Source organism: Coffea arabica, chromosome 1e (assembly GCF_036785885.1).
Source record: "Coffea arabica cultivar ET-39 chromosome 1e, Coffea Arabica ET-39 HiFi, whole genome shotgun sequence".
NCBI classification, from domain to species: Eukaryota; Viridiplantae; Streptophyta; class Magnoliopsida; order Gentianales; family Rubiaceae; genus Coffea; species Coffea arabica.
Window position 1 is genome coordinate 55,269,054 of NC_092311.1, and position 24,625 is coordinate 55,293,678.

General features: G+C 37.4%; 2 protein-coding genes across 3 annotated transcripts; both read left to right on the forward strand.

The window, feature by feature from the left end:
* Positions 1-1,930: 1,930 nt before the first annotated feature.
* Positions 1,931-18,140, forward strand: LOC113718865 (uncharacterized). 2 transcript variants are annotated; one of them, XM_027243802.2, is made up of 27 exons: positions 1,931-2,390; positions 2,699-2,764; positions 3,292-3,378; positions 4,267-4,323; positions 4,452-4,516; positions 4,616-4,785; positions 5,099-5,160; positions 5,321-5,404; positions 6,377-6,536; positions 7,102-7,217; positions 7,511-7,639; positions 8,369-8,440; positions 8,617-8,712; positions 9,862-9,939; positions 11,013-11,141; positions 11,465-11,641; positions 12,212-12,415; positions 12,506-12,619; positions 12,739-12,986; positions 13,666-13,714; positions 13,822-14,070; positions 14,469-14,699; positions 15,008-15,099; positions 16,097-16,325; positions 16,698-17,054; positions 17,262-17,369; positions 17,429-18,140. In XM_027243802.2, the coding sequence occupies exons 1-26, from the start codon at positions 2,262-2,264 to the stop codon at positions 17,337-17,339; spliced, it is 3,528 nt and encodes a 1,175-aa protein (XP_027099603.2). In that variant the 5' UTR covers positions 1,931-2,261; the 3' UTR covers positions 17,340-17,369; positions 17,429-18,140. The 2 variants fall into 2 exon arrangements, with proteins under 2 accessions (XP_027099603.2, XP_027099594.2); XM_027243793.2 differs by having other exon boundaries at positions 17,262-17,335; positions 17,429-17,742.
* Positions 18,141-20,035: 1,895 nt separating this feature from the next.
* LOC113718881 (pentatricopeptide repeat-containing protein GUN1, chloroplastic) lies at positions 20,036-23,893 on the forward strand. The gene is made up of 4 exons (XM_027243815.2): positions 20,036-22,088; positions 22,199-22,415; positions 22,864-23,048; positions 23,215-23,893. The coding sequence occupies exons 1-4, from the start codon at positions 20,155-20,157 to the stop codon at positions 23,480-23,482; spliced, it is 2,604 nt and encodes an 867-aa protein (XP_027099616.1). The 5' UTR covers positions 20,036-20,154; the 3' UTR covers positions 23,483-23,893.
* Positions 23,894-24,625: the final 732 nt, after the last annotated feature.

Sequence of the window (24,625 nt, forward strand, 5' to 3'; positions counted from 1 at the left end):
GAAGTGCAATTGGAGTATTGAATACAAGTCATTATAGCTAATTTAGTTTTGTTGTAATTACTTAGATGTCCTTTTAGACATTTAAAACTAGGGGTAACAGATATCCGATTGAACACTAGGTATAACTAAATTCAGCTTGTGTTTTAGTGAAATTACATAAAAACCCTTCTAATCATTTAATTGTATTAACATCTAAGTCTCTTAATTTCCTAAAGCATTTCTCATCAGTTATTTGCAAACTTATGATATATAAATATTAAGACACAATTAATGCCAATTAGTAGAGAAGTTTGCTTTCTTGGCCGTTACCCCCATCTGTTCAAATTCATTTCATTTACTTACAACTTTTTTCCATCACAATCATGTAGCCTATTAAATTCGGATGTTGCTACATTAGCTACTCCTCTTCTCCATTTTGCAACGCCTTTCTCAATAGGTATATTTTCTTTAGCCAATCCACTTTTTGGTTGTAAGAAATCTCAATAGGTATGTTTTCTTTAACCAATCTACTTTTTGGTTGTAAAAAATCTGTAATCTTGATGGTTGTATGTGCGATAATTTTTTAGTGTTTTAATTCAATTGTCCATGTTAGATAGGCATGATAGGGAGGAGATCACATTTGTTAATTATTATTTGTGGTTTAAAGTAAGTTTATCATCATAAATTTTTCCATTTGCAGATTGGATCTACTTTTGTTGTTTTAACTATTAGTTATGATAATTTCAATTGTTTTTTATTTTATTGATGATTCCATTTAGGCAAATTTTTCACTTCATTTGATTTGCCAATAGGTTTAGCTATCTACTTAGAACTATTTGGTTGCAAATTTAAAGTATGTACTTTATTACTTTTAATTGTTTTCTTGAATTGAGTGGTCTAAGATGTTTTAGTACTTTATTTGATGTGGTTATTCCTCTAAATTAGCATGTTAGTTGTTGTGTATCTTTGCAACTAGATCAAAAACTGATGTGTAGTGATTGTAATCCCTATCGAGAAGGAGATGCTTTACTATATGTTCTAAATTATACAATAAATCATAATTGATTGATTGGTGAATATGGAGGTCTCATGATGATATGTTCTTGGAATCAATATAAATTCAAGAATTTGGCTTGCAAGAACCGAAATTCCACTAGCAATAATTTTCTTCAAATATGCTAATTGTTCAAATCTCACTTATATGACAAGATAATGTGATGGACTGCCCTTATATTAAGATCAAATTTAAACTAAACAACAAATTTTAATATCCATAAAGTGCATGAGCAGATATAAGTAGGTCTTTTATTTTACTAGGTTAGGTGCAAAGTAGTTGATCATGTCTTATAATTCTGTTTCATTACATATTAGTATATTTTTTAACTCAATATGTAACTTATGAATTTTATGTTTAATATCATATATTAAAATTGTCATACTTCAATTCTTATATTACAAAATACCAAATAATAATTATTAATCATCTTTAATTATAGGCACTAAACTCCCGCGCGTTGTGCAGGCTTTCCCCCCTAGTGTTCTATTAATAAAAGGAGAAGCTGGGAAGCACTTAGAACCTCATTAACTCTTCACAATTTATTTTGCTTCGAAATTTTTAGATGTAATACAAAAAATGAGGGATGAGATTCAAATACATGTAAGTTTTAAGAAAAATAAATATCAACAAATTCTCATAATTTTGGAACACATGACGTGTAATTGCAATGGATTATTAATTTGTGACATGAATGGGATCAAGAAAATATAACATGTAATTGCAATGAATTATTAATTTATAATATGAATCGACCAAATGATTTTATAAGATTTTTAAAAAATTATTACCTTGATATGGATGAGGTTTCTTAAAAATTTATTATCATATTATCGTATCAAAATTATTAATTTAATTCGGTTAATAAAAAGGGAGGTCGTCATGATTTTTTCCTTTGCCCTCCAACTACTAAGGCTCAGGATTGCTTCTTGGGTATTATCCGTCTTCAGGCCGTAGGCTGGAGTAGTTTTTTTTTTTTTCCCTCCCACCTACGACAAACGAGAAAAACCTTAAACAAAACCCCTTCCCAGTTTCCCGAATTAGTAGTTTCCAGTGCTAGTTTCCGGTTTGCTGCACAGGGCGAGTGAGGTCAGATCAGTGGGAAGAGGGAAGGAGTATTATTAGACGAAAGAAATTTGATGTAGCAGTGATTAGTGATTAGTGAAGGAGGGAAATAGACTCAAGTCCGAACTTCAAGATCGCAGCCACAATCAGATCGCACCCAACCATGATTTCCGGGCTTTGTTTCCACGCTTTGTCTTCTTGCATGGTTCTGATCCTCCTTGCCGCAGCAGTCGCCCCACAAGTTTCTGCTAATCTCGCTGATTCCATTCAAGGCTGTGGTGGATTTGTCGAGGTTTCAAAATTTTTCTTTGGTGTCCTTTACTCTCTAATCTGCACCCAACACACACAACACCCCCCTCCCCCCGGCGTTTTGGTATATTTGTAATTTTACTAGTCGTCGATATAAATTTATCACCATTGTTTTAATATCTCATGGGCGTTTTGAACTCGGGCACTTACTACTGCTGCAAATTTATCCATTTCTTATCGTGGTCTTTTGAGTAGCGGCTCCTGTATTACTTTTTGATTTATTGTTCTTTTTTTTTGTGCTTTTTGAAGTTTTGGGTTCATTTTAAAAGTTGAAAATTATGGCTGATTCAGGCGAATGCGGCACTAATCAAGTTGAGGAAGCCCACTGATCCGAAGTTGGACTACTCTCACATTACGGTATATATTCAAATTCCATCTTTATTTGCTTTTTCTATTCATAGTACTTGCTTCGTTTTCTTCTTTTTCAAATGAGATTTCTGAAAATGCTTTAGGTTGGTTTATTGCTAGCAAGCGTCCGATGCAAACTTTTGTATTATAATTATGATGATAAAAGTGTATATGTGATTCCACCTTCCATCTATGGGCACCTGTAAACTTGTTACTTTCTTTAAACTGTCCTTAGGTGGTGTGATGCATTTAAACTGCAAACCCACCAAGTCTGTGCTATTACGGTGGCATATTTGATATTGCAATTCTTGCTTTGCCCACATATTATCAACATCATCATCATCTACAAACACACACACACACACACACACATATATACACACATAAATGTCAAGAAATGATGCATTGTAGCTGAAACCATTTGTTAGCATTTGTGGTTATTTGCTTTTCCATTATTATGTGAATTCTTAATCTTAGCTTTATATGTTAGCACACTGATATGTGAACTAAGAGACTTGTCTTGTTTAACATTTTAGGTTGAACTTCGCACTCTGGATGGTTTGGTGAAGGACAGAACACAATGCGCTCCAAATGGATACTATTTTATTCCTGTTTATGACAAGGTCTACTGCTAAATGGATAATCTTTTCTGTTTGCTTTGGTACTTGAAATTTTTGTTGTACTTAGGGTTTTGCAAAACTCTGGTATTTACGTTTATCTTGTATAATTTGCGATATAAGAATTTCTCTTACACCTTAGTTTTCTCATATTTGAGACAGTTTCCTTCTTTACCTTCCTTTCTCTTATTATTGTTGACTGTCTTTGTGATAAAGCTTCTCATTTCTTTATTTTCATACAAATTGACGTGAAGAAAGAGGAAAAAGTTGTTCCATTTGGTTGATTGGCTACCAAGGTTACAGTAATACTGGTTGCCTTGTGCAATCATGAAGTCATCAATTCTGTGTATTTCAAACGAGGAAAAGAACAAACTGTTTCAGATTTTCAATTTGCTTGTACTCTTTTGGAGCTACAATTCATTTGAATGTTAATTCTTTACATTTTTCTCTGATTAGGAAGCTTGGCATGAAGCATGATAATCTTCATATAAACCTAAGGAAGAACACTTCCATTCCTTGAACGCCCAGGGCTGGTTTATTGCCTTGGAACAGCTATCAGTCTTTGTTTCTCGTCTCATTTTCTCTTGCCACCGATAAAATTATACTTCTGGGTAGTGTAATTATATGGGAAATTGGTACTATAGTGTGGATGAAACTTTCATATCACTGCATATAAGTTTAATGCTGATATGTAAAAATTCTATTACCAATCTGTTCATGTTTCATTTTCTACAAGCACTTTAATTGTTTCATGCACTGTTCAAATTTGAAAATTGATGGTTACACAATTAAATGACTCTTTTTTGATTGTGTTTCATTTCCTTAACCTACTTGTTTGGCATTTCATGGTTGCACCTGATAGTTAGTTCTTACCATATTTATATGTTGTTGCAGGGTTCATTTCTGATCAAGGTTAAAGGGCCTGAGGGATGGTCATGGGATCCTGAACAAGTTGAGCATCTCATATTCTAGTTGGACGATGCTAATCTGTTGTCAATTGCTCTCTTTCTGTTAAGTATGGAATATATATTTGTTTAGTCTTTAAATGTATTACATCTGTGTATCTCAAAATATCTCAGGTGCCTGTGGTTGTCGATAACACTGGTTGCAATGCAAATGAAGATATAAATTTTCACTTTACAGGGTTTGTACACATTAGTTTGTATTTTCATCTTCCCTTAATTCCAGATTCATATTGCTCCTAAACTCTGTACCAACTTCTTCAGGCTTGCTGTTTTTGCAGTTTTACCATATCTGGAAGGGTTGTGGGTGCAGTTGGCGGAGAGAGCTGCTCAATTAAGAATGGAGGTCCTGCAGATGTCAACATTCAGCTTGTGTCTCCCACTGGCGAAATTCTGTCTTCTGTTTCCACAACATCAGCAGGAACTTACACCTTCATGAATGTCATTCCAGGTATTCATGTTGCTTGTACAATATTTTCTGCTTTAGGAAAAATATGAAATTACTCTTTTGCATGAAGAGTTATTCTGCTACTACTGGATATTAGGTCCTTAAAAAATATGTACTTTTAATATGTAAAAGGATTTAGATAAAGAACTGGGGAAAGAGGTTTGGTGCTCCATGTATGAAATTGTCTCATACATCAATTTAACATATTGCATACCAGAAAGGAATTTGCTTTCTATTTATTGGGTTTTGATATTTTTTTGAAAAAGTTTCTGTTACCACTCAATTCATTATCTTACTACCATGTGATGGAATGCAGGGAAGTATAGATTACTTGCTTCACGGGATGATTTGGATATTGAAGTCAGAGGCTCTCCAGAGGTTGTTCGTTCTTTTTGCTACCTTGCCTTTAATATTTTGTATTGTTTCTTGTTTAAGTCATGGCCCCTTGCCTAATATAAGTGCTAAATTGCATAGGGGTTCCCCTGTAACTGTAAGTTGGTAAAAGATTTCTGATAATACTACATTTTTATGCATGCAGGTGGAATTGGGTTTTGGAAACAGTCTAGTGGATGACATCTTTTTCATCTCTGGCTATGATATTCGTGGATATGTTGTTGCTCAGGTTGTTTTTCCTCAGCAATGTGTCAACAGTTGTCTTTTGTGGTAGGATAGGGGTTTGCTCAAGTATGAATGATTTCTATTGAAGTAGAATTTGTATAATAGGATAATCCTCTCAAGAAGATAAAGCAGATGCAAAAGTAATATTCTCCAATCCTTCTTTTGTTTCCTAAGAATGGGGGGAACAGGGACTGCTTTCCAGTCTTTTGCTTGTCTGTCTTTGTTGTGATGAGAAATATGTGATATTAGAGCGGAAAGGTCTGCTGAGATGGTTAACTGGATGGTTGAACTGCAGGGTGATGTAGCATCTTGTGGGTTTTTTTAATATTTAGTGAGCTGAATCATAAAAGAGTGGGAGAGATAATAAATTCTATATCTTTAAATTTCTCAATTGGATTGACGAGAATTTCAAGTCCAAGATTGGTGCAGTGTAATGTCTTTCTATTCACGAGCATCTATTTTTTTTTTTTTAAATTCTTAGGGGATCTATCTATAGATATACAAGCTTTTAATGGCATGATAACATTGTCTAGTTTCCGAGTTCATTGTAGTCATTGGACTCGTGGAAGCAGATATAATCTGTTTCTTTTACCCCCTTTCAGAGAATGTCTTATTTTGTTCATTGCAAAACCTAGGCAGAAGTGACGAGCAGGAAGACAGATGACTCTGTTGACTACTTATTTTTATTTTGGCTATTTCTTGATATTGAAGCGGATTATCAACTGTTGGTAAAATCAAACCTGCCTAAGCTAATCCTTACTTGTTCAATATTTTCCTTTAACTGCCAAATCTTTTTTCATTAACTCCATTCCTATATGATCGTGTTCTAAATTGCTGATACAGCAGTGTTAATTTTACTGTAGGACAGGATCATAAGTTTACATGGTTAAATCATTTCTGGATCTTCTCTTTCTGAAGTTGTGCTCCTTTTTGCAAATGTTTGAAACTAATTGAATAAGTAAACTTCTTTTGGCAGGGAAATCCCATTTTGGGAGTGCATGTCTTTTTATATTCAGATGATTTTTCAGAGGTGGATTGCCCTCATGGCTCTGGTAATGCACCGGGCCAGGAAAAAGCTCTTTGTCATGCTATTTCTGATGCCGCTGGAATCTTCAAATTCAAGTCAATACCCTGTGGTAATACTCTTTCTGTATTTGGTTAAACAGGTGAAGTCGTAGTTGCTTCTTTTTTCCTTTCTGTGCACTTATTTTCCATATGTATTTGCTTTTTAAAATGCAGTTTGCTGTTAGTTTATTCATCTATGGTTAACTATTCTTGAGAGGAATAGATTAGGAAAAAGTTTGCTTTGAGTTTTTTGAGTCGGAGAAGTCAATGTAGATTGCTTTCAATGCTCATTATCCCTTTTAGTCGTTTCTGATGTGGTGAATTGGTTTCTGGTCAGTTTTGAATTCTCAATTGAAATTTCTGTAAGTCTTGCACAACCAAATTCTTCCTATATTTCACACTATGGCGTTGGCTGCAAAAGTTTACATGTTATTTAGCTTCTTTTCATTAATAGAGAATGAAAAAAACTCTAATTCTACTCATTCTCATAGTTATATTACGCCTGCCTTCTTTTATTGCCTGAATATAAAAAATGGCCAGCTTGAAATTTGCCATCTATCAAACAATGATTATTGATCTCTAAAGTTTCTCTGAATCTATGAAACCATGATTATTGAATCACCAACATATTTGCAGGGGTCTACAAGCTTGTTCCTTTCTATAAGGGCGAGAACACAGTTTTTGATGTCTCACCTCCTTCTGTGTTGGTCACCGTAGGGCATGAGCATACAAAAGTCATTCAAAAATTTCAGGTGCTTTGCAACCAAAGTTTATTTTTGCAGTCGTGTGTATTGATTTCTTGTGGTTTTTACAGATGCTTTGTCATCTGTTTTGTGTATGTTTGTGGTTAAAAATGTTATCTGCTCTTTCCTGTCTTACTTCCTTTCTGCTTTTGTACTATTGAGCATTTCTTGGAAAAATTTTTCTTTGGTTTACTAGGCACCTCAGCCATGAATTTTTTTTTTTTTGCAAATTATGTCTCACTGGTACTTTGTTGTCTGTAACTTTCCTTATCTAAATCCCCTATGACATGAATTTTGCCTAGGTAACCGGATTTTCTGTTGGCGGCCGTGTAGTTGATGGGATTGGCAATGGTGTGGATGGCGTGAAGATCATGGTTGATGGCGAGGAAAGGTCTAACACTGACAAAGAGGGGTATTACAAGCTTGACCAGGTAAAGTTAATGGCCATGCTGACATTTACATGATGTTACTGTTTATTCAGTGTTGGTATATATTCTGCTGGTTATTTAGTAAATCTGAGCTTAAATATCTCAATTGGGATATGCTTAATGACAGGGAAAATGTTCTAATTTCTTCAATTGTTGTTTAGTGTATGTTGCTTTCGATAGTAATACATCGCATTTTGCTTAATGCAGTGCCTAAATGCTATTGTATTGTCCCTCATTGAAAAATGGGTGTTTTACTTTATTTCTTAATTCATTTGCAATTACAATTTCCTGGTAAATAACTTTAATTGTTAAGTATTAGATACTTTACAAATCAAAACAGGGCAATTTAATCTTGCTCCACACTCTTTTATTTTAGATTGAGAAATATGGTGGTCTAGACTGGTACCCTTTTTTATTGACCATTGTATTTTGTACTAATTTAGTACTCGTGTCTGGTCAAACTTGGCTTGTTCAAGTATCTAGTTTACCAGTTGGGTTGTTTAAATTTCTAGCTGACCGTCTTCGAGTCTAAGATTTATTTCATCAATTGCACACTTGATCTAATTAAAGGTTTAGTTTCCAAGTTGTACTTGGTACAGATGAGAGCTTGTTCTGTATACTTGGCTTGTTCAACTATCTAGCTGACTTCTCTAATTCTAAGATTTATTTCATCTGTGGCATTTAAACTTACTCAATGTTTTCTATCAATTTATGTATACGTTGTGTTGCCAGGTTACATCCAAACGGTACACTATCGAGGCTAGGAAGGAGCACTACAATTTTGAGAAATTGAAAGACTTTCTGGTCAGTCTATAAACTTCTTTTTTTGGAGGGAAATAAACTCAGTCTTTTGTCAACACTGACTGAAAACAATATCTTACTTGTCAGTATAAGCAGTTAGTTAGTTAGTCTTGGAGAAGTAATGATCACTGAGGACATTCTTTTCCTATTTTCTCTGACAATGTGGACTGATATCTCAGGTATTGCCCAACATGGCTTCGCTTGCTGATATAAAAGCCGTGTCATATGATGTATGTGGCCTCGTGCAAACAATTGGTACTGATTACAAGTCAAAGGTAATGGTGCTTCACTCTGTTGTTTTGAGGTGAAATACAAAGTGTGACCCAATGAAATGTGAAATGTCCTGATTTCCCCCTCTGACAACTAAAGATTATAACAATTTTTTTTGTCGATAATCCCTCAGAGTCTATTTCCGTAAACAACTGGATATGCTATGAACTTGGAGGGTGTGATCAATAAGATGTTTAAGACATAGGAGAGTGCAATTGCTTGTTTTATTTTCACAGGGGATTGATAGCACATTCAACTGCCACAAGGTGGTTTTTGTGTTTCAGAGTCACTCGGTTGTATCTTTTCAGCATATTCGTTCTGCAGAAATTTTTTCGTAGACAAGTGTAGGTTTTAAGACAATAATAGGGACTGTGATTTGTAGTTCTGGCAAGAAGCGGCAGAAGTTTAGAAAATTGTTTTTTCATAAAAGTCGCGATTGGACAGGACTCGTCCTGAACCTGACACCGTGCTTCTAGCATTTTGGGCCTGTGGGTGTTAAGAGTAGAGAGAGTTTCTGAAATTAAGTGGTGGTCGTAAGGGTTTTGCTTGGATCTTGACTTGAATATTTGTTGAGTGATGATAATACAAAGATGGTGTGAATGTTTTTGTGGCAAAGGTATAATTTGAGGCTTTGTCCTGTAGTTCTTGAATCATGCCCCTACATTTAAGTAGTTTTTATTTGTCTAAAAGTTTAGATCCTGGAATAGAAGCTAGTGTCCAGTCTTACTGTCTGCCGATTTGACCAATCACTGTGCATTGATTCCTGTATGCTCCTGAGTACCCTTTGAATGGAGTTGAATTGTTCGAAAAATGTGTTGCTTCTAGAAAAAATGGTTAGTATTCAGTAATAGTTGGCATTTTGTTCAGATATGACATGCTCAAGCATGCATGAGGGAGTGGAGATTGTTGTCCGTTGCTTAAATTATCAGATGCACCACAATGGGTTGGGTGGGAGATAAACTGAGCATGGTAGCTTGAGTTTGAGGAAAGATGACTTATTCTTTGGTTGTTTCTTGTTTAATGACTTTTGGACTACCATTGGTTTGTTGCTATGTGATAAGCAAATTGTCGACGGCTTTTGATTTATTGTCAGTTTATCTGGTGCTTTCATGCTCTCTTTGTTTCAACTGATGGTAAAATTGCAAACATACCAGGTTGCTTTGACTCATGGACCAGAATATGTTAAACCTCAAGTGAAACAGACAGATGTCAGCGGCAGCTTTTGCTTTGAGGTGACTTTTGTATATCTAAGCAGTGATTCTACTGCTTGTTTCCTCACACTTTTTTTTTTCAAAAAAAATTAGCTAAACTAAATACTTGCCTGCGGGAATCCTGTTTTGCAACCTTTTGCTTAAGCTCCTGCAAATATACAATGAACCTCAATCCATACCTCTGTGGAACCAATTTCATGCAATGTTTGCTTTCTTCTTCTTCTTCATGTAATCATTCTTTTTTTTTTTTTTTGTTGAAAAAACTGTGTAAAAATCCCTATGGCCTCTCCTTTTACTAATGGAGTTAGGGTAGAATGGTTCAGGTAGCTAATGGATTGCTATACAAATAATTATGTATGGTACGTAAATGACACTAACCTCAGTTTATGTGTTACTTTATAGTCATACATGCAAAAGCCTCACCTCTAGTTTATGGAATTACAGAAACCTCAGTTTACAGTTAACATTGTCTTAGCTGAATTCCGGATGATGTTAGCACACAACATGTTTGTAATTCATTAATGCAGTTGGAATCCTGTAGAGGTGGGAGTCAATGAGGTTAAAATATATGGGCAACATAGTGAAAGAATAACTTGCAAAAGTTGACAACAGATCAGAGAATAGATTGTAACTCCCAGTTATCGTGACAATTGAAGGTTTTTGTAATTTACCCTGGTTTTCAGAACGTGTGGGAGTCCTCTCATTTAGATGTGATATTTTTATGACCATGTTTACGATTTCGTTCCCTTATTCTATATTTTTAAAATGGGGTTAACATGTTCCAGAACTGTTGTGTTAAAAATTCTACATGGATTGAAATATGACATTTTCGCAATTGCCAACTTTGATTTTAACCAATTTTAAATTGTTTCTTATGCCCTTTTCACCTTTTTGTTTTTATGTGTGTGTGTGTTTATTTATTTATTTATTTTTAATTCATCTTCTATCAGTATGCATTTCTTAAGATTTCAACCAGGCTAAGGTTTCCTGGGCTCATAGCATCCAAAAAATTCATGCTCACATGTATTAAGCTAATTGAATTTCCTAAAGTTCATTGGCTGTATTGTTCAATGCTGAATGTTACTGTATATCAGGTTCCACCTGGTGAATATCGTTTATCTGCTTTGTCAGCTGCTTCTGAGAATGCTCCAGAGCTATTATTTTCTCCATCTTATGTTGATATCAATGTCAGCAGTCCAATATTGAATGTCAAATTTTATCAGGTAATTGAGACATTTTTATGACATTTGAGATTCAAAAACAAAGTATTGAACTGCTTATCTCCCTGGACTTGTTTTTAGTCGAATGCGGATCAAAATTTGTGTTGACTGTATTATTTGAGATGTTATTGTGTTGTTGTTCCTCTTAATTGATAATTTATTTTCAAGGTTGTGACCTGCATTGGACCTCAACATCCTCTACTGCAGTAAGCAGTATTTACGCATCGTTTCTATATTACCCATTGTATTTTAGAGTATGTTTCACTTTGCTATCTGATACATTTTTTTTTTTGTATTGCTTCTAACATTTCTTTTTCTAAACCTAGGCACAAGTAAATTTACATGGCTCTGTCGTGTGCAAGGGAAACTGTGGTTCATCCATTTCTGTTACGCTTGTAAAGTTGGGTGGTAAAGGAAAGGAAGAGAGGAAAACTAGTAGTCTAACTGGTCAGAGTGATGAATTTAAGTTCCTGAACGTTCTACCTGGAAAATACAGGGTTGAGGTAATGTCCTTGCCCTTCTCTTTTAAATTTTCCTTCATTTCTCTTGTGAATATAGATGGATATTTTCAGTTCTACTTTCTATTGCTTCCACCTCCTAGGTCCTGTTGCTTTATTTCTCAAGCAAGAGGTGAATTGAAATTTATCCTATATGAAGATCTTGCTAAGTCACATCTTTTTTACCTTCTACAATTTCGAACTGCTGTTAGGTTATGCTTTCTTTCAGTTGTTAGAGAATCTAAAACTTCACATTTTACTTATATTTTCTTCTTTATGTTCTTTTACTGAAATAAATGGAAAAAAGAGACCTACTTATTTTATTGACCTTGCTTTACTTTTTTTCTGGGCCTATTTTTGTGTCATCATGACTACACTGCATTGCTCTATATCCTATGCTGGTGAGTAATTTATGTCGTGCTTGTATCTGGCTTTTGCGGCATCTGAAGTTACATTTGTTTATCAGAATTGTAACAGATGGAATTCCAAGACAGTAACGCCTGCTGACATATATTTCCTTCATTTGATTTCTATCATTTATGTTTTCTCCTTTGTTTAATGTGTATCTATTACCAGGTCAAGAATAGTTCACCAGAAGCAATGTTGGGAGGAGATAATTGGTGCTGGGAGCAAAGTTTTATTAATGTGGTTGTTGCAAGTGAGGATGTCAAAGGAATTGTTTTTGTTCAAAAAGGGTTTTGGGTGAATGTGATTTCCAGCCATGATGTAGATGCTTACCTTACTCAAGCAGATGGTTCTCGCATGAGCATCAAAATTAAGGTCAGCTTCATTATTTAATGATCTTCTTTACTTTTGAAACTTATCACTTCCCATGGAGCCTAAGTTATCCTTTTGGCTTATAAATTGCAGAAAGGAACCCAGAACATCTGTGTTGAGTCTCCTGGAATACATGAACTTCACTTTGTTAATTCGTGTATTTTCTTTGGGGGTTCAAGTGTGAAAGTCGACACGTCTTACTCATCGGTATGGTACTTGTTCAACCTGCCTGTTGTTTTTTGCCATAATATGCTATTTATTGTCTTTCCCTTTCGCTCCTCTAGTCTGATGTGTATGAATTTCTTTTGTTTTTCTTTGTTCTGTAGCCTTTGTATTTAAAAGGAGAGAAATATCTTCTGAAAGGACGTATTCATGTTGATACAAGCTCGAGTGGCTTGCTAAAATTACCTGAGAATCTCGTAATTGATGTCTTAAACAATGAAGGTGCTTTCATTGATAGTACTACTGCAAGATTTGTACCCGATCAAGATGATCAATCAATCAATGCCGTCTATGAATATATGATATGGGCTAATCCTGGAGAAAAGTTGACATTTGTCCCTAAGGACTCACGGTATGCTGACCATCATTTTTTGGCTGACAGTTGTAAGTCATTTCTAGTATACTGGCATTCTGATTGGGTTGATTGATTATCTCAAAAAAAGACGTGTCAGTGAGGTAAAGCTTAGTGCTTTGCTTTTCTGGAAGAAGGTATCTTGTGAATTTCATTTTAATGCTAGACATCCTGACTCAATAAGTACGTTGTTATATTTGCATTTTCCATGCTAAAGACTTTAATTCTTGCAAGTTAATCACAAAAGCCTATGCAGTTTTATGACCTCTGTCGTGACCTCCTAATACCAAGTAACAGCTTGACTTCAGAATTTCATGAATAATTATTATTAATTTGTGAGCAGTGTCTTGCTGATGTTGGCCTATCTATTTTATAGTATTTGTGCTACGTTGTGAGTTTCAAGATTCAATTGTAAGTTGAATGTGCAAAAATACCAATTGCAAGAAAAAGTACCTCCTTGATGTAATACTTAGTTATCCTTGGAGTCGGACGAGGAAGGATGAATGCAAGTCAGATCAATTCTGACATTTTCCTTGACTTATTCTGATGTAAATCAATATCTGTTGGCAATTGTTTGTGCCATTTTGAACTTTGTTCTTACATGACTTGGCCCACAGTGATTCCAACTGCTACTGATGCACTTTTGGTGATATATATATTTTCCTTTTTTGAGTTTCAGGAAACATGCAGGTGAAAAGAAAGTTTTGTTTTACCCTACACAACATCAAGTAAATGATTCTCAATTTGATATTAACTTTTTATTTGCACACTTCATCAAATAAAACACAACCTTGTATGGGATTTCAGTCTAAAAACTTGCATCTTTCTCAATTAGGTCTCAGTGACACAAGAGGGATGCCAACCTGAAATTCCTCTATTTTCTGGCCGACTTGGAATGTATATTGAAGGATCGGTTACTCCTTCCCTTTCTGATGTTCACATTAGAGTAATTGCTGTGGGAGACAGCCTTAATGCTGCTCTAAAGCAAGGTGATTTAGCACTTGAAACTAGCACAGGAGCAGACGGGCTGTTTGTTGCAGGACCTTTGTATGATGATATAACCTACACAGTTGAAGCTTCAAAGGTTTGCACATTATGTTTTAGAACCTACTTTTAAAAGATGACAATGATGCCTATTCTCACACAGGATTGTGGTTCCATATGCTTTTCTAACAGTATGTGGGGTGGTGATACTATTATTTGATGTACTTGTGTGGTTTAATTCTTCAAATGTATTTCTATGTTTTTTTTTGGCCATATATGATGACAGAATAAAAATTTGGACTTTTTTGTTTGGTAAATAATATTTTTAATGCACTTCTCTCTATTGAACTTCTGATATGACAACTCATAAACTAATTTCCTTTAAAAGAATACTTAAGTGGGAAAACCTTAATACACAAATATACTTGTACTAGTTTTACTTTCACCTCTACTCACTTCTCTTCCCATAGTGCCTGATATTTTGCTAATGTGTTGCAGCCTGGTTATCATGTCAAGCCAGTTGGTCATCATTCTTTTTCTTGTCAAAAACTTGGCCAAATTTCTGTACGCTTATATTCCAATAACGATGACAAAGAGCCGTTTCCTTCCGCTTTATTATCGTTGAGTGGTGATGATGGTTATAGGAATAATTCAGTAACGGGATTAGGGGGAACTTTTTTGTTCGGGAACTTATTTCCAGGGAGCTTCTACCTCCGCCCTTTGTTGAAGGTACTACTCTGGTGGTTCTATTACTGTCACTCTGGATTATCACTGATATTTTAATGTGATCCTTGAATGATGTTGCAATTATATCCAATGATGCCATACATACTGCTATTGGGAGTCAACTTCAAGTGTATAGTGAAGTAATAATCATTGAAGTAATGTTGTTGCAGCAGTACCAATCTGTTCCAAGTGGAACTCATCTGTACCATGCAGCTGAAAAGTAGTCTAAGGACTTAAAAACAGTTTTAACATTATGTACCTAAAAAAAAAAATTTTTTTTTGTCTTGACATATTGGTATTATTTTCTGTAGGAGTATGCATTTTCACCTGCTGCACAGGCAATTGAACTGGGTTCGGGTGAATCCAGAGAAGTCGTCTTTCATGCCACCCGTGTTGCTTACAGGTATATCCAGTTCAACTGGTTTGTTCTGACTATATTTAAGCCTTAACTTTTTATCTCATGCCAGTTGACCGAAATACTTTCCAAGCATTACATGGATGCTGCTCATGCCTTATGAGAAAAATCGAACTTCTTGATCCTAACAAAACTTCTCTTTTTAGCTGTGATCCCTGGTGATGACTAACAATTTGTGTTGATTTAAAAGTAGGCTTTAGTTTCTATCTTATCTTTTGTTTCTCGAAAGTTAGATGTTTTCTTTTCATCTGTTCTTAGATTTTTCTTTTTCCTTTGAAATCTTCTGTGAAATGTAGCGTGTGAACCACTGGACTGTTGATCCTTTGGTCTCATGCTATGCTTCGCATTAACAAATGAGTCCCTGGAGTTTTCATGCCTCTAAAATTTTAACAAGGTGAGATGTAATCTTCTTTGATACTCTTTAATCCTGTTAAAATGATGTAGCTAATAGTTTGCAAGATGCATGCTGATGCCTCTTGCAGGTTGCGCTTTTGTTTAACATAAAAATGTGTTTTGCAGCCAATGAAGTACTTCCTTTTTTAAAATTGTTCTCCTCTTCTTGTGAAATGGGTTGGCTCCTTTGTTGTTCGTCCAGCCCGATGGCTTGATGTTCACAAGACACTGAAAATATATCTACACAGTCAAATTTGCGATGCCTTCACGAGTTATAGCAGAATTATGCTTCTTTGCATCAAATCGGTAGTTTGCTGGTTATTATTGCAGATTTGCCTGAAGCCATGCATTGCATCCATCTAATCTTTTTAAGTACCATTTGTTTGTGTTACTGTGGGGTAAAACTTGTTTTTATGATTAAGCAGAGTGTTGGTTCTGTTCAACAGTGGTTCTGGATATCATTTCCATGAAAATCAGATTTTCTTACATATGGGGTTGCTATTTCTGCTTCCATACATAAAATGGCACACAATTCTCTTTCTACAGCATTGGTTAAAAGTTGAAATTATATGATGAGATGATTGCTTTACAGTGCAATGGGTGTGGTTACTCTCTTGTCTGGTCAGCCAAAAGAAGGTATCTCCATAGAAGCTCGGGCAGAGTCTAGAGGTTTTTATGAAGAGGCAGTTACAGACTCATCTGGAAGTTACCGTTTGAGGGGACTTCTACCTGAGACAACTTATACCATCAGAGTAGCAAAGAAGGGCAAGTTTGCTAGCGGCCGCATTGAGCGTGCATCTCCAGAGGAACTTTCCATTAAGGTTAGTGGTATAACTCAAGTGCGAACATATCCAATGATTTGTTGGAGCTGTTGACTAGGAATTGGGGATCACATTTTTCAATTTGCATGAAATATTTTTTGAAATGAAGTACCTTCAACACTGATTACTCTTCCTGAAAGCAATAATGAAGTGTTATATACCCTTTCAGTTACTGCTTGGGGCTGTTGTATGTGCATACATGTTTGTAGCACCTGTGAAATATTATGAGAAAGCTATGTGATTCCTTTTTTAAGGATATTATGAAATGCTTTGGACCTGATCTACTTCGAAATTATCTGGTAGTGGCGTTCTTCCACATATGTGCTTCTTGATAGCAATTTGTATTAAATCTACTTCATTCATTTTGTGTAGGTTGAATATGAGGATATTAAGCAATTGGATTTTGTGGTTTTTGAACATCCGGAGATGACCATTTTAAGCGGCCACGTTGAGGGAAAGAGAATAAAGGAACTACATTCTCATCTTCGAGTGGAAATCATGTCAGCAACTGATCCATTGAGGACAGAGGCTGTTTTTCCCTTGCCTTTGTCAAATTTTTTTCAGGTGAAGGACTTGCCAAGGGGAAGGCACCTTGTGCAGCTTCAATGTGTTCTACCATCTAGTACACACAGGTTAAGGTCTGAGGTTATCGAGGTCGACCTAGAAAGACAGAGTAACATACATGTTGGTCCAATCAAATTTGAGGTTGAAGAGGATCACCAGAAGCAGGTTCGTGCTCCCATTATCAAATATGTGGTTCAACCTTTAGCCGTGCCACTGTCCTTGTGATGTGAAATTCTTGGATTAATGATGTTTGATTTTGTTGACGAGTGTTGAGCGAGAGATTTTAATGCCAATTGGGATGTTTCAGTAGTCCTGAATTTCCTTTGATTGTGGATGGAATTTAATGCTTACGATTCCACCTTTGACATGCAGGAACTGACTGCAGCTCCTGTATATCCTTTAATTGCCGGAGTTTCAGTGATTGCACTGTTCATCAGTATTCCAAGGTAGCTGGAAAAGTTTCTGGGCCTTCTCCTGAAGGTGTGTAATTTATATTCGCACTTTGTATTGTATCAATCTTACGTGCATTGTGCTTGTAGAATAAGGGACTTGCACCAAGCAATAGCAGGATTGCAACTCTCTGGATCGACTGGGACTGTAAAGAAAGATGCCAAAAGACTAATACCAAGAAAGAAGACTTAGTGAAGACTTTATGCTCTGGAATCTTGTAGGGAGATCCGAGCAAGGCTGACTAACTTTTCGGAGATTAATCCTGAAAAGCTTTGCTGGTTACATGAGCGGTCTCATGTTTGCGAAGATATGAATTTTGTTAGATGGGAAGAATGTAACTGCTTATCAAATATTGTGAGGTACTTGTAATCGTCACTTTGTAGGATGAGGCACCGTTTGCTTTTTTTTTTTTTTTTTTGTGAAAAAAACAGGAGGAGGGATAGGAAGAAGGGAAGAGGATCGATAAAGTTATTCGGTGTTTGAATTGAGTTTTGAAGGGAAAGGAAGGAGAGGTAGGGGGATAAGGGTAGTTGTTTTACACATGTTTCATTTCGGTGCGAAAGTGGAGGAAAACAGAGGGTGGGGTATAGGAAAGGTTTTCGACTAAAATAGTACAGTACTATCTCAGATGTTGTTGTGTTTAGAGTAATTACAGAGAGTTATAGTAATAGTGTCTACTCTACTGCCTTTCCCTCTCCTAGCTGTCTTTTTGCCAGAAAACATTTTTCTTTTCTTTCTTTTCCTTTTGGTTGGTTGGATTATGAAAACTTCTTTATTGGAATCTTCATTTCTTTCCTTGAATTCATACGGTGCAAAAGATTGACTCTAAGGGTCTGTTTGGTTGGAAGTAAAATGTTTTCCTTGGGAAAATATTTTCCGTGGAAGTAATTTTCCATGAAAATCATTTCCCTTTCATCATTTTCAGGTGTTTGGTTAGCTTATTGAAAATATTTTCTTACTTCATTTTTCTGGTGTTTGTTTAACTTTTGAAATATTTTCACTTTTATCTCTATCTTTACTTTCTACACATTATAACTACATACTTCTTCCTATGCAAAATAAGAAAATTTATCTCATTGTTTAACTTTAAAAAATCTTGGAAAAATGTATATATGAATAAAAAATATCTCCTTAAGCAATAAACAAATTGCTGGCCATTTAGTGTCAAATATCAATCACATGCAATGCTTATTGTGACATATATCTTGCACTTTCACTGCTGAAAGTTTCTCTAGAAAAGAATGTCCCTATTATACATAATTAATTACTAGCATAGGATGAGCAGGATGAGGTTTTTTTTTATTTTGAATATACTAGGGGGGGTTGGGTGGTACGGGGGAGGGAGTGTAAGAAAGAGGTCTTGGGTTCGAATCCTCCTGTTTACCCTAAAAAAAAAAAAAAAAACAAACTACAAGATGTTTTCAATAAGTTTGGAACATACTACAGGCGGGATGCATGCATTTCGGAAAACAACTTCAGTAAGTTTGGAAGGGAAGTTGTTTTCCATAAGATGAGTGAAAATATTTTACATAGGAAAATGTTTTCAGTAACTTTTGTGCAACCAAACACAGGAAATTAGGAAAATATTTTCCTGGAAAACATTTTCACCCTAAACAAACGGACCCTAAGTCGGGTAAAAAACTTGGCACATTGCTGTCATCTAATGGATGTAAGAAGTTCATGAGAGAGGGAGTGTGTGTGTGTGTGTGTGTGTAAGAACTTGGTGCGGTTGACACTTATAATTTGTGTTGACACTTATAGTTTGTGTAAGAATAGGTTATACAAATGTTGTATGTTGCTGCGGTAAAAAAAAAAAAAAAAAAGGCCACTGCGCTTGTCAACGCCTTCAGCACTTCATGGAGGTGGCGTGGGTGGGTTTGTTTATCGCGCAGCGTGCTCTAGTCCTTGCCCTTGCCCTTGCCTTCCATCCTGTTGGTTTAATACTTTTGGACCAAATGATATTGAATGTTATTATTTTTGTTAATATGTATTACCAAGAACAAATTTACTCCATCATTTTTTTTGATTTTTTAATAAAATGTTTTTATTTTTATTTTTATATATATAACAACAATAGTACGTAGAACTAAATGATACTCGATAGAAATATTACGGAATCACCATTTTCAAATGGTAACATATTTAACATTTGAGAATGTTTTGTGCATGTGTTTAAACATCTTCATATACGAGAGTGCAATTGAGGTTCGAGTCTAAAATTGGATTTTTGCAAAAGGGTTGAATTTGAGTAGGGTTTTGGGTTTGAAAATTTAAAATCCCAGAAGGGAAAAGGGAAGAAAAAGAAAAAAGAAAAAAGGATGGATCCTGATTTGGATGGAGCCCATTGACACGCCTGAAGGCTTTAATGGTAGCTAGTTTGATTTTGAAAAATTGTTTTTGGTTAATTAAATTGGTAAAATCACAAAAAGTTTTGGTTGTCCAAAGAAAATTAGCTCACCAACACAAAAAGCTTCTGCTACTGAACTACACCACCAAGGCACCAACTGCTACCGGTACTAAACTAATCCACAGCGGAAAAGATAAGAAGATACAGCAAAGTCAAATACAGATACAGCAAAGTCAAGCAATCCACAGCAGCAGCAGCCCCCAAAAAAAAAAAAAAAAAACGAGTAATAGTAAGATCCTTAACACCACTACCCACTGTAATAGTAATACTCACTCGTCTCATCGTCAGTAAAAACGAGTCAAAGGCAAGAGCTAAGCATCTCTCTGAGACTGACCCATTTTTCCCCAAAACCCCCCAAACACCCATCCCACCCATTTCTCCGTCGCCGTCCTCACCCTCACCATCATCATGGCCTCTTCTACTCCCCCACCCCACTGCGCGTTGACTACCTCTAAGCCCTACCAATCCCACCACCCCCACCCCCACCCCCACAGTCCACACCCTCACCGCCACCACCACCACCACCACCACCCCAAGGTCTCCTTGAACCACCACCGCTCCTCCCAACCTCTTCCTCACCCTCCCGCCGTCGCCAGGCCCCCTCCCCCCGCCGCTCTCTCCACCACCAACCCCCCTTCTTTCCCTCATCTCTCCTCCAACTCCGAACTCTCTGCCGACTTCTCCGGCCGCCGATCCACCCGCTTCGTCTCCAAGATGCACTTCGGCCGCCCCAAGTCCGCCTCCTCCTCCAGCCGCCACAGCTCCGTCGCCGAGGAGGCCCTCCTGCAGGCCGTTCGTTTCAGCGGCGACGACGCCCGCTTCGACAGCATTCTCCTCGCTTTCGAGCCCAAGCTCTGCGGCACCGACGACTACACCTTCTTGCTCCGAGAACTCGGCAACCGAGGGGAGTGGTCCATGGCCATGAGGTGCTTCGACTTCGCCGTGGCCCGCGAGCGCAGGCGCAACGACCAGGGCAAGCTAGCCAGCTCCATGATCAGCATCCTGGGTAGGCTGGGCAAGGTGGATTTGGCCAAGAGAGTGTTCGACGACGCCGTCTCCCAGGGGTATGGAAACACCGTCTATGCTTATTCTGCCCTCATAAGTGCTTATGCCAAGAGCGGCCATTGCGACGAGGCCATTAGGGTCTTCGAGACCATGAAAGACTTGAGCTTGAAGCCTAATCTTGTGACTTACAATGCTCTCATCGATGCCTGCGGGAAAGGGGGTGCTGGTTTCAAGAGGGCCTCTGAGGTTTTCGATGAAATGCTGAGGAACGGGGTGCAGCCTGACAGGATTACCTACAATTCCCTTCTCGCTGTTTGCAGCGGGGCAGGACTGTGGGACACCGCGAGGTGCCTGTTTAAGGAGATGTTGTACCGAGGTATTGACCAGGATATCTACACCTATAACACCCTTCTCGACGCCGCCTGTAACGGCGGCCACGTCGATGCAGCTTTTGACATCATGTCTGAGATGCCCGCCAAGAATATCTCCCCCAATCAGGTTACTTACAGTACCATCATCCGGGGTTGTGCCAAGGTGGGCAAATTGGACCGGGCGCTGAATTTGTTCCATGAGATGAAACATGCTGGCATGCGATTGGACAGGGTGTCCTACAACACCTTGCTTGCTATCTATGCTAGCCTTGGCAGGTTTGAGGAGGCTCTCACCGTCGCTGAGGAGATGGAGAATATGGGGATCAAGAAGGACGTCGTGACCTACAATGCGCTTCTAGATGGTTTCGGCAAACAAGGGATGTATGACAAGGTTAAGGAACTATTTTCAAGGATGAAAGCTGATAATCTTTCTCCTAATTTATTGACCTATTCAACATTGATCAGTGTGTATTCCAAAGGAGGCCTTTATCGAGAGGCAATTCAGGTTTATAAAGAGTTTAAGCGCCAGGGCGTGAAGGCGGACGTTGTTTTCTACAGCAAGCTCATTGATGCCTTGTGTAAAAAGGGCCTTGTTGGATCATCTGCGTTGTTACTTGATGAGATGATGAATGAGGGCATCCAACCTAATGTTGTCACCTACAACTCTATAATTAACGCCTTTGGTTGGTCGATGCCGACCGAATATCCTCTGCAGAGTGACCAACGGACTGAATCCTCACTCTCAATGGCTGCTGCAAATGTTGCTGAAAGCAAGCCAGACGCTGAAAACAAAGACAGGATCATTAAGATTTTTGAGCAGTTAGCCACTGGTAAATCAGATTTTGATGAATCTGTTAACAGGGGGCGGCAGGATTTTCTGTGTGTATTGGGAGTTTTCCAAAAGATGCATGAGATGGAAATAAAACCAAATGTCGTCACGTTCTCAGCAATTCTGAACGCCTGCAGGTAACGGCTTCTTGCTTCTTGTTCATCCTGTAGTCATTCCTTAAATTTTTGGGGAATCCTGTAGTTATTTCTTTTGTAGGGAAAGCTTTCAAAACTTTCCTTGGTTGCAGCCGCTGTAATTCATTTGAGGAGGCTTCAGTGTTGTTAGAGGAACTGCGTCTGTTTGATAATCATGTGTATGGAGTAGCGCATGGACTTCTCATGGGTCATGATGAGAAAGTTTGGATGCAAGCTCTTTCCCTTTTTGACGAAGTGATGCAGATGGACACGTCTACTGCATCTGCCTTTTATAATGCTTTGACTGACATGCTGTGGCATTTTGGTCAGGTAACTTCTTGTTACTGCTGCTACTACTACTTTTAGCTGGAATCCTATTGTTATCCAAGTCATAATGTAACCTAGGTGCCAAGTTTTTTGGTAGGCCTACTACACACACTGACACACCCTAAAAAAAAAAAAAAAAATCGTCATTTTGGAGCATTACTTCTCGGAAAAGTTGTTATCGTATGGTAGAGTATACTGGTAGCTTTTGCTATTGTTGGTTAATAATTAATGCCGAGTGAGAAAAATTGAAGTATCACAAGTCAATAGTACAATGGGTAATGTTTTATCAAACCTCTAATTTGGTATGGTAGGTTGCACTGACACGATCAACACTCGTTAATAGTAGTACTTCTCTTTGATTTATGGGGACACTTGTAATACTCGGGAACTTTCCAATCAACTACTGACGTGAAAATGTCCGTCCTGTGCTTGTATTTAATTTTCATACCAGCGAAGAGGTGCTCAGCTGGTGGTGCTGGAGGGCAAACGTCGACAAGTGTGGGAAAGTACGTGGTCTAATTCTTGCTTGGATTTGCATTTGATGTCTTCCGGTGCTGCACGGGCAATGGTTCATGCCTGGCTGCTCAATATACGCTCTATTGTTTTTGAAGGCCATGAGCTACCAAAACTGATAAGGTAGTATTTTTATTTCCTTGACAAAAGCACGAGTTAAGTGTATCCAAGAGGAAGTGAATAGGTAGGGGAGGGCAGCCCCATGCAAGTAATATTTAATTGATTATGTTAATCTTTGTCTTTGCTTATCTGAGTTAAGAAAGGGAAATTGATTCGTGTGATGATGCAGCATTTTGACGGGATGGGGCAAGCACAGCAAAGTCGTCGGTGATGGTGCGCTTAAACGCGCTGTTGAGGCACTGCTTAACAGCATGGGGGCGCCTTTCCGTGTTGCTAAGTGCAATATTGGAAGGTTTATATCAACAGGAGCTGTGGTGGCTTCATGGTTGAGAGAATCAGGCACCCTGAAAGTTCTTGTTCTTCAGGATGACAGAGCCCATCCAGAATCAGCCTCCAGGTTTGATAATGCTTCTGGCTTAGAACCACTTCCTTTGTAGCTCAGTTTAGTTTAGTTTTTTGTGTATAACTAGAGGATTTTGCCCAGCCATCCATCCATCTTGTGCAGTCGTGTAAATCAAAGTTGTAAGTAGCTTCCTACCGCCCCCGCCCCACCTGGTAGTTTTTAGGTTCCATGGGTCCTATCCTATTTTGTGGACTGTAGCCATGGAATGAATATGGCCATATCATGGTGGGTTTCCAGTAGAATCTTGTTGGGATTTTGCTCAGGGAAAGATTCCCTCCTCCTTGTAAACCAACAAGAAGATTGCGCGTGCACGGACCGGCCAGTCCACCCTTCAGCCGGCGCCGGCAACGGCGACGCATGTGATGATTCGGTGCGCTTGTGTACTAGTGTATTTTTTAAGGTCTATGAATGGAATTGAATGACCCAACAGTGTTTGCGAGGGATATATGATGCATCCACATCTTTCTTGCTACATAATAATAAAATAATGGGGTGGTGGGATATATGACATCATCTATTTCGGGGATTTTATTAATAGCACTGCTGCATAATAATTAGTAGACGAGAACTAATAGCAAAGTTAAGTAGTAGAACGAGAAAACCAGAAGATGAATGATTATTGTAATGCGATGGTTCAGAACAACAAATTAACTACGAGGTATTATTAGAGTAGTATTTACCTAAAAAAGAGGAAAAATTTGTCTGCACTCACTCCATTATCTAAGGCTTAACTCCTACGCTACTAAAAGGAAAGAAAAAAAGGTTAGGAATCCTAATATATTATTCCCTTTGAGAAAAGTAGATCCTAAAGCAAGGCTGATTAAACCAGAATCGAGAGGTAGCACCATTCACTACCGTATATTCCAAAATCCTACGTTTGAGAAAAGTAGATCCTAAAGCAATGATGATTAAACTCCTTCTGTATATTCCAGAATCCTAATTTATTCCCTTTGAGAAAAGCAGATCCTAAAGCAATGATGATTATAGCGTCCGAAGCCTGAAAGGTTTCATAACTTTGTCGTACTTCACTTTGTCCAGAAAGCATTGAATGAAAAAGCAGTGATAATTCTACAATTTTATTGACGAAAAATATCAAAAAAGGAATAAGAACGAAAAAATAATTTTAACGCTCATTCTAAGTATAAGCATACCAAATAAGAGAATTTCATTAAAATAT

Coding starts and splice junctions, on each gene's coding strand:
- LOC113718865 (XM_027243793.2), top strand. CDS start 2,262: ATGATTTCCGGGCTTTGTTTCCACGCTTTGTCTTCTTGCATGGTTCTG. Junction 7,640..8,368: donor GGTATTACAAGCTTGACCAG/GTAAAGTTAATG, acceptor TTGTGTTGCCAG/GTTACATCCAAACGGTACAC. Junction 12,987..13,665: donor TTTGTCCCTAAGGACTCACG/GTATGCTGACCA, acceptor TTTGAGTTTCAG/GAAACATGCAGGTGAAAAGA.
- LOC113718881 (XM_027243815.2), top strand. CDS start 20,155: ATGGCCTCTTCTACTCCCCCACCCCACTGCGCGTTGACTACCTCTAAG. Junction 22,089..22,198: donor GCAATTCTGAACGCCTGCAG/GTAACGGCTTCT, acceptor CCTTGGTTGCAG/CCGCTGTAATTCATTTGAGG. Junction 22,416..22,863: donor TGCTGTGGCATTTTGGTCAG/GTAACTTCTTGT, acceptor TTTTCATACCAG/CGAAGAGGTGCTCAGCTGGT.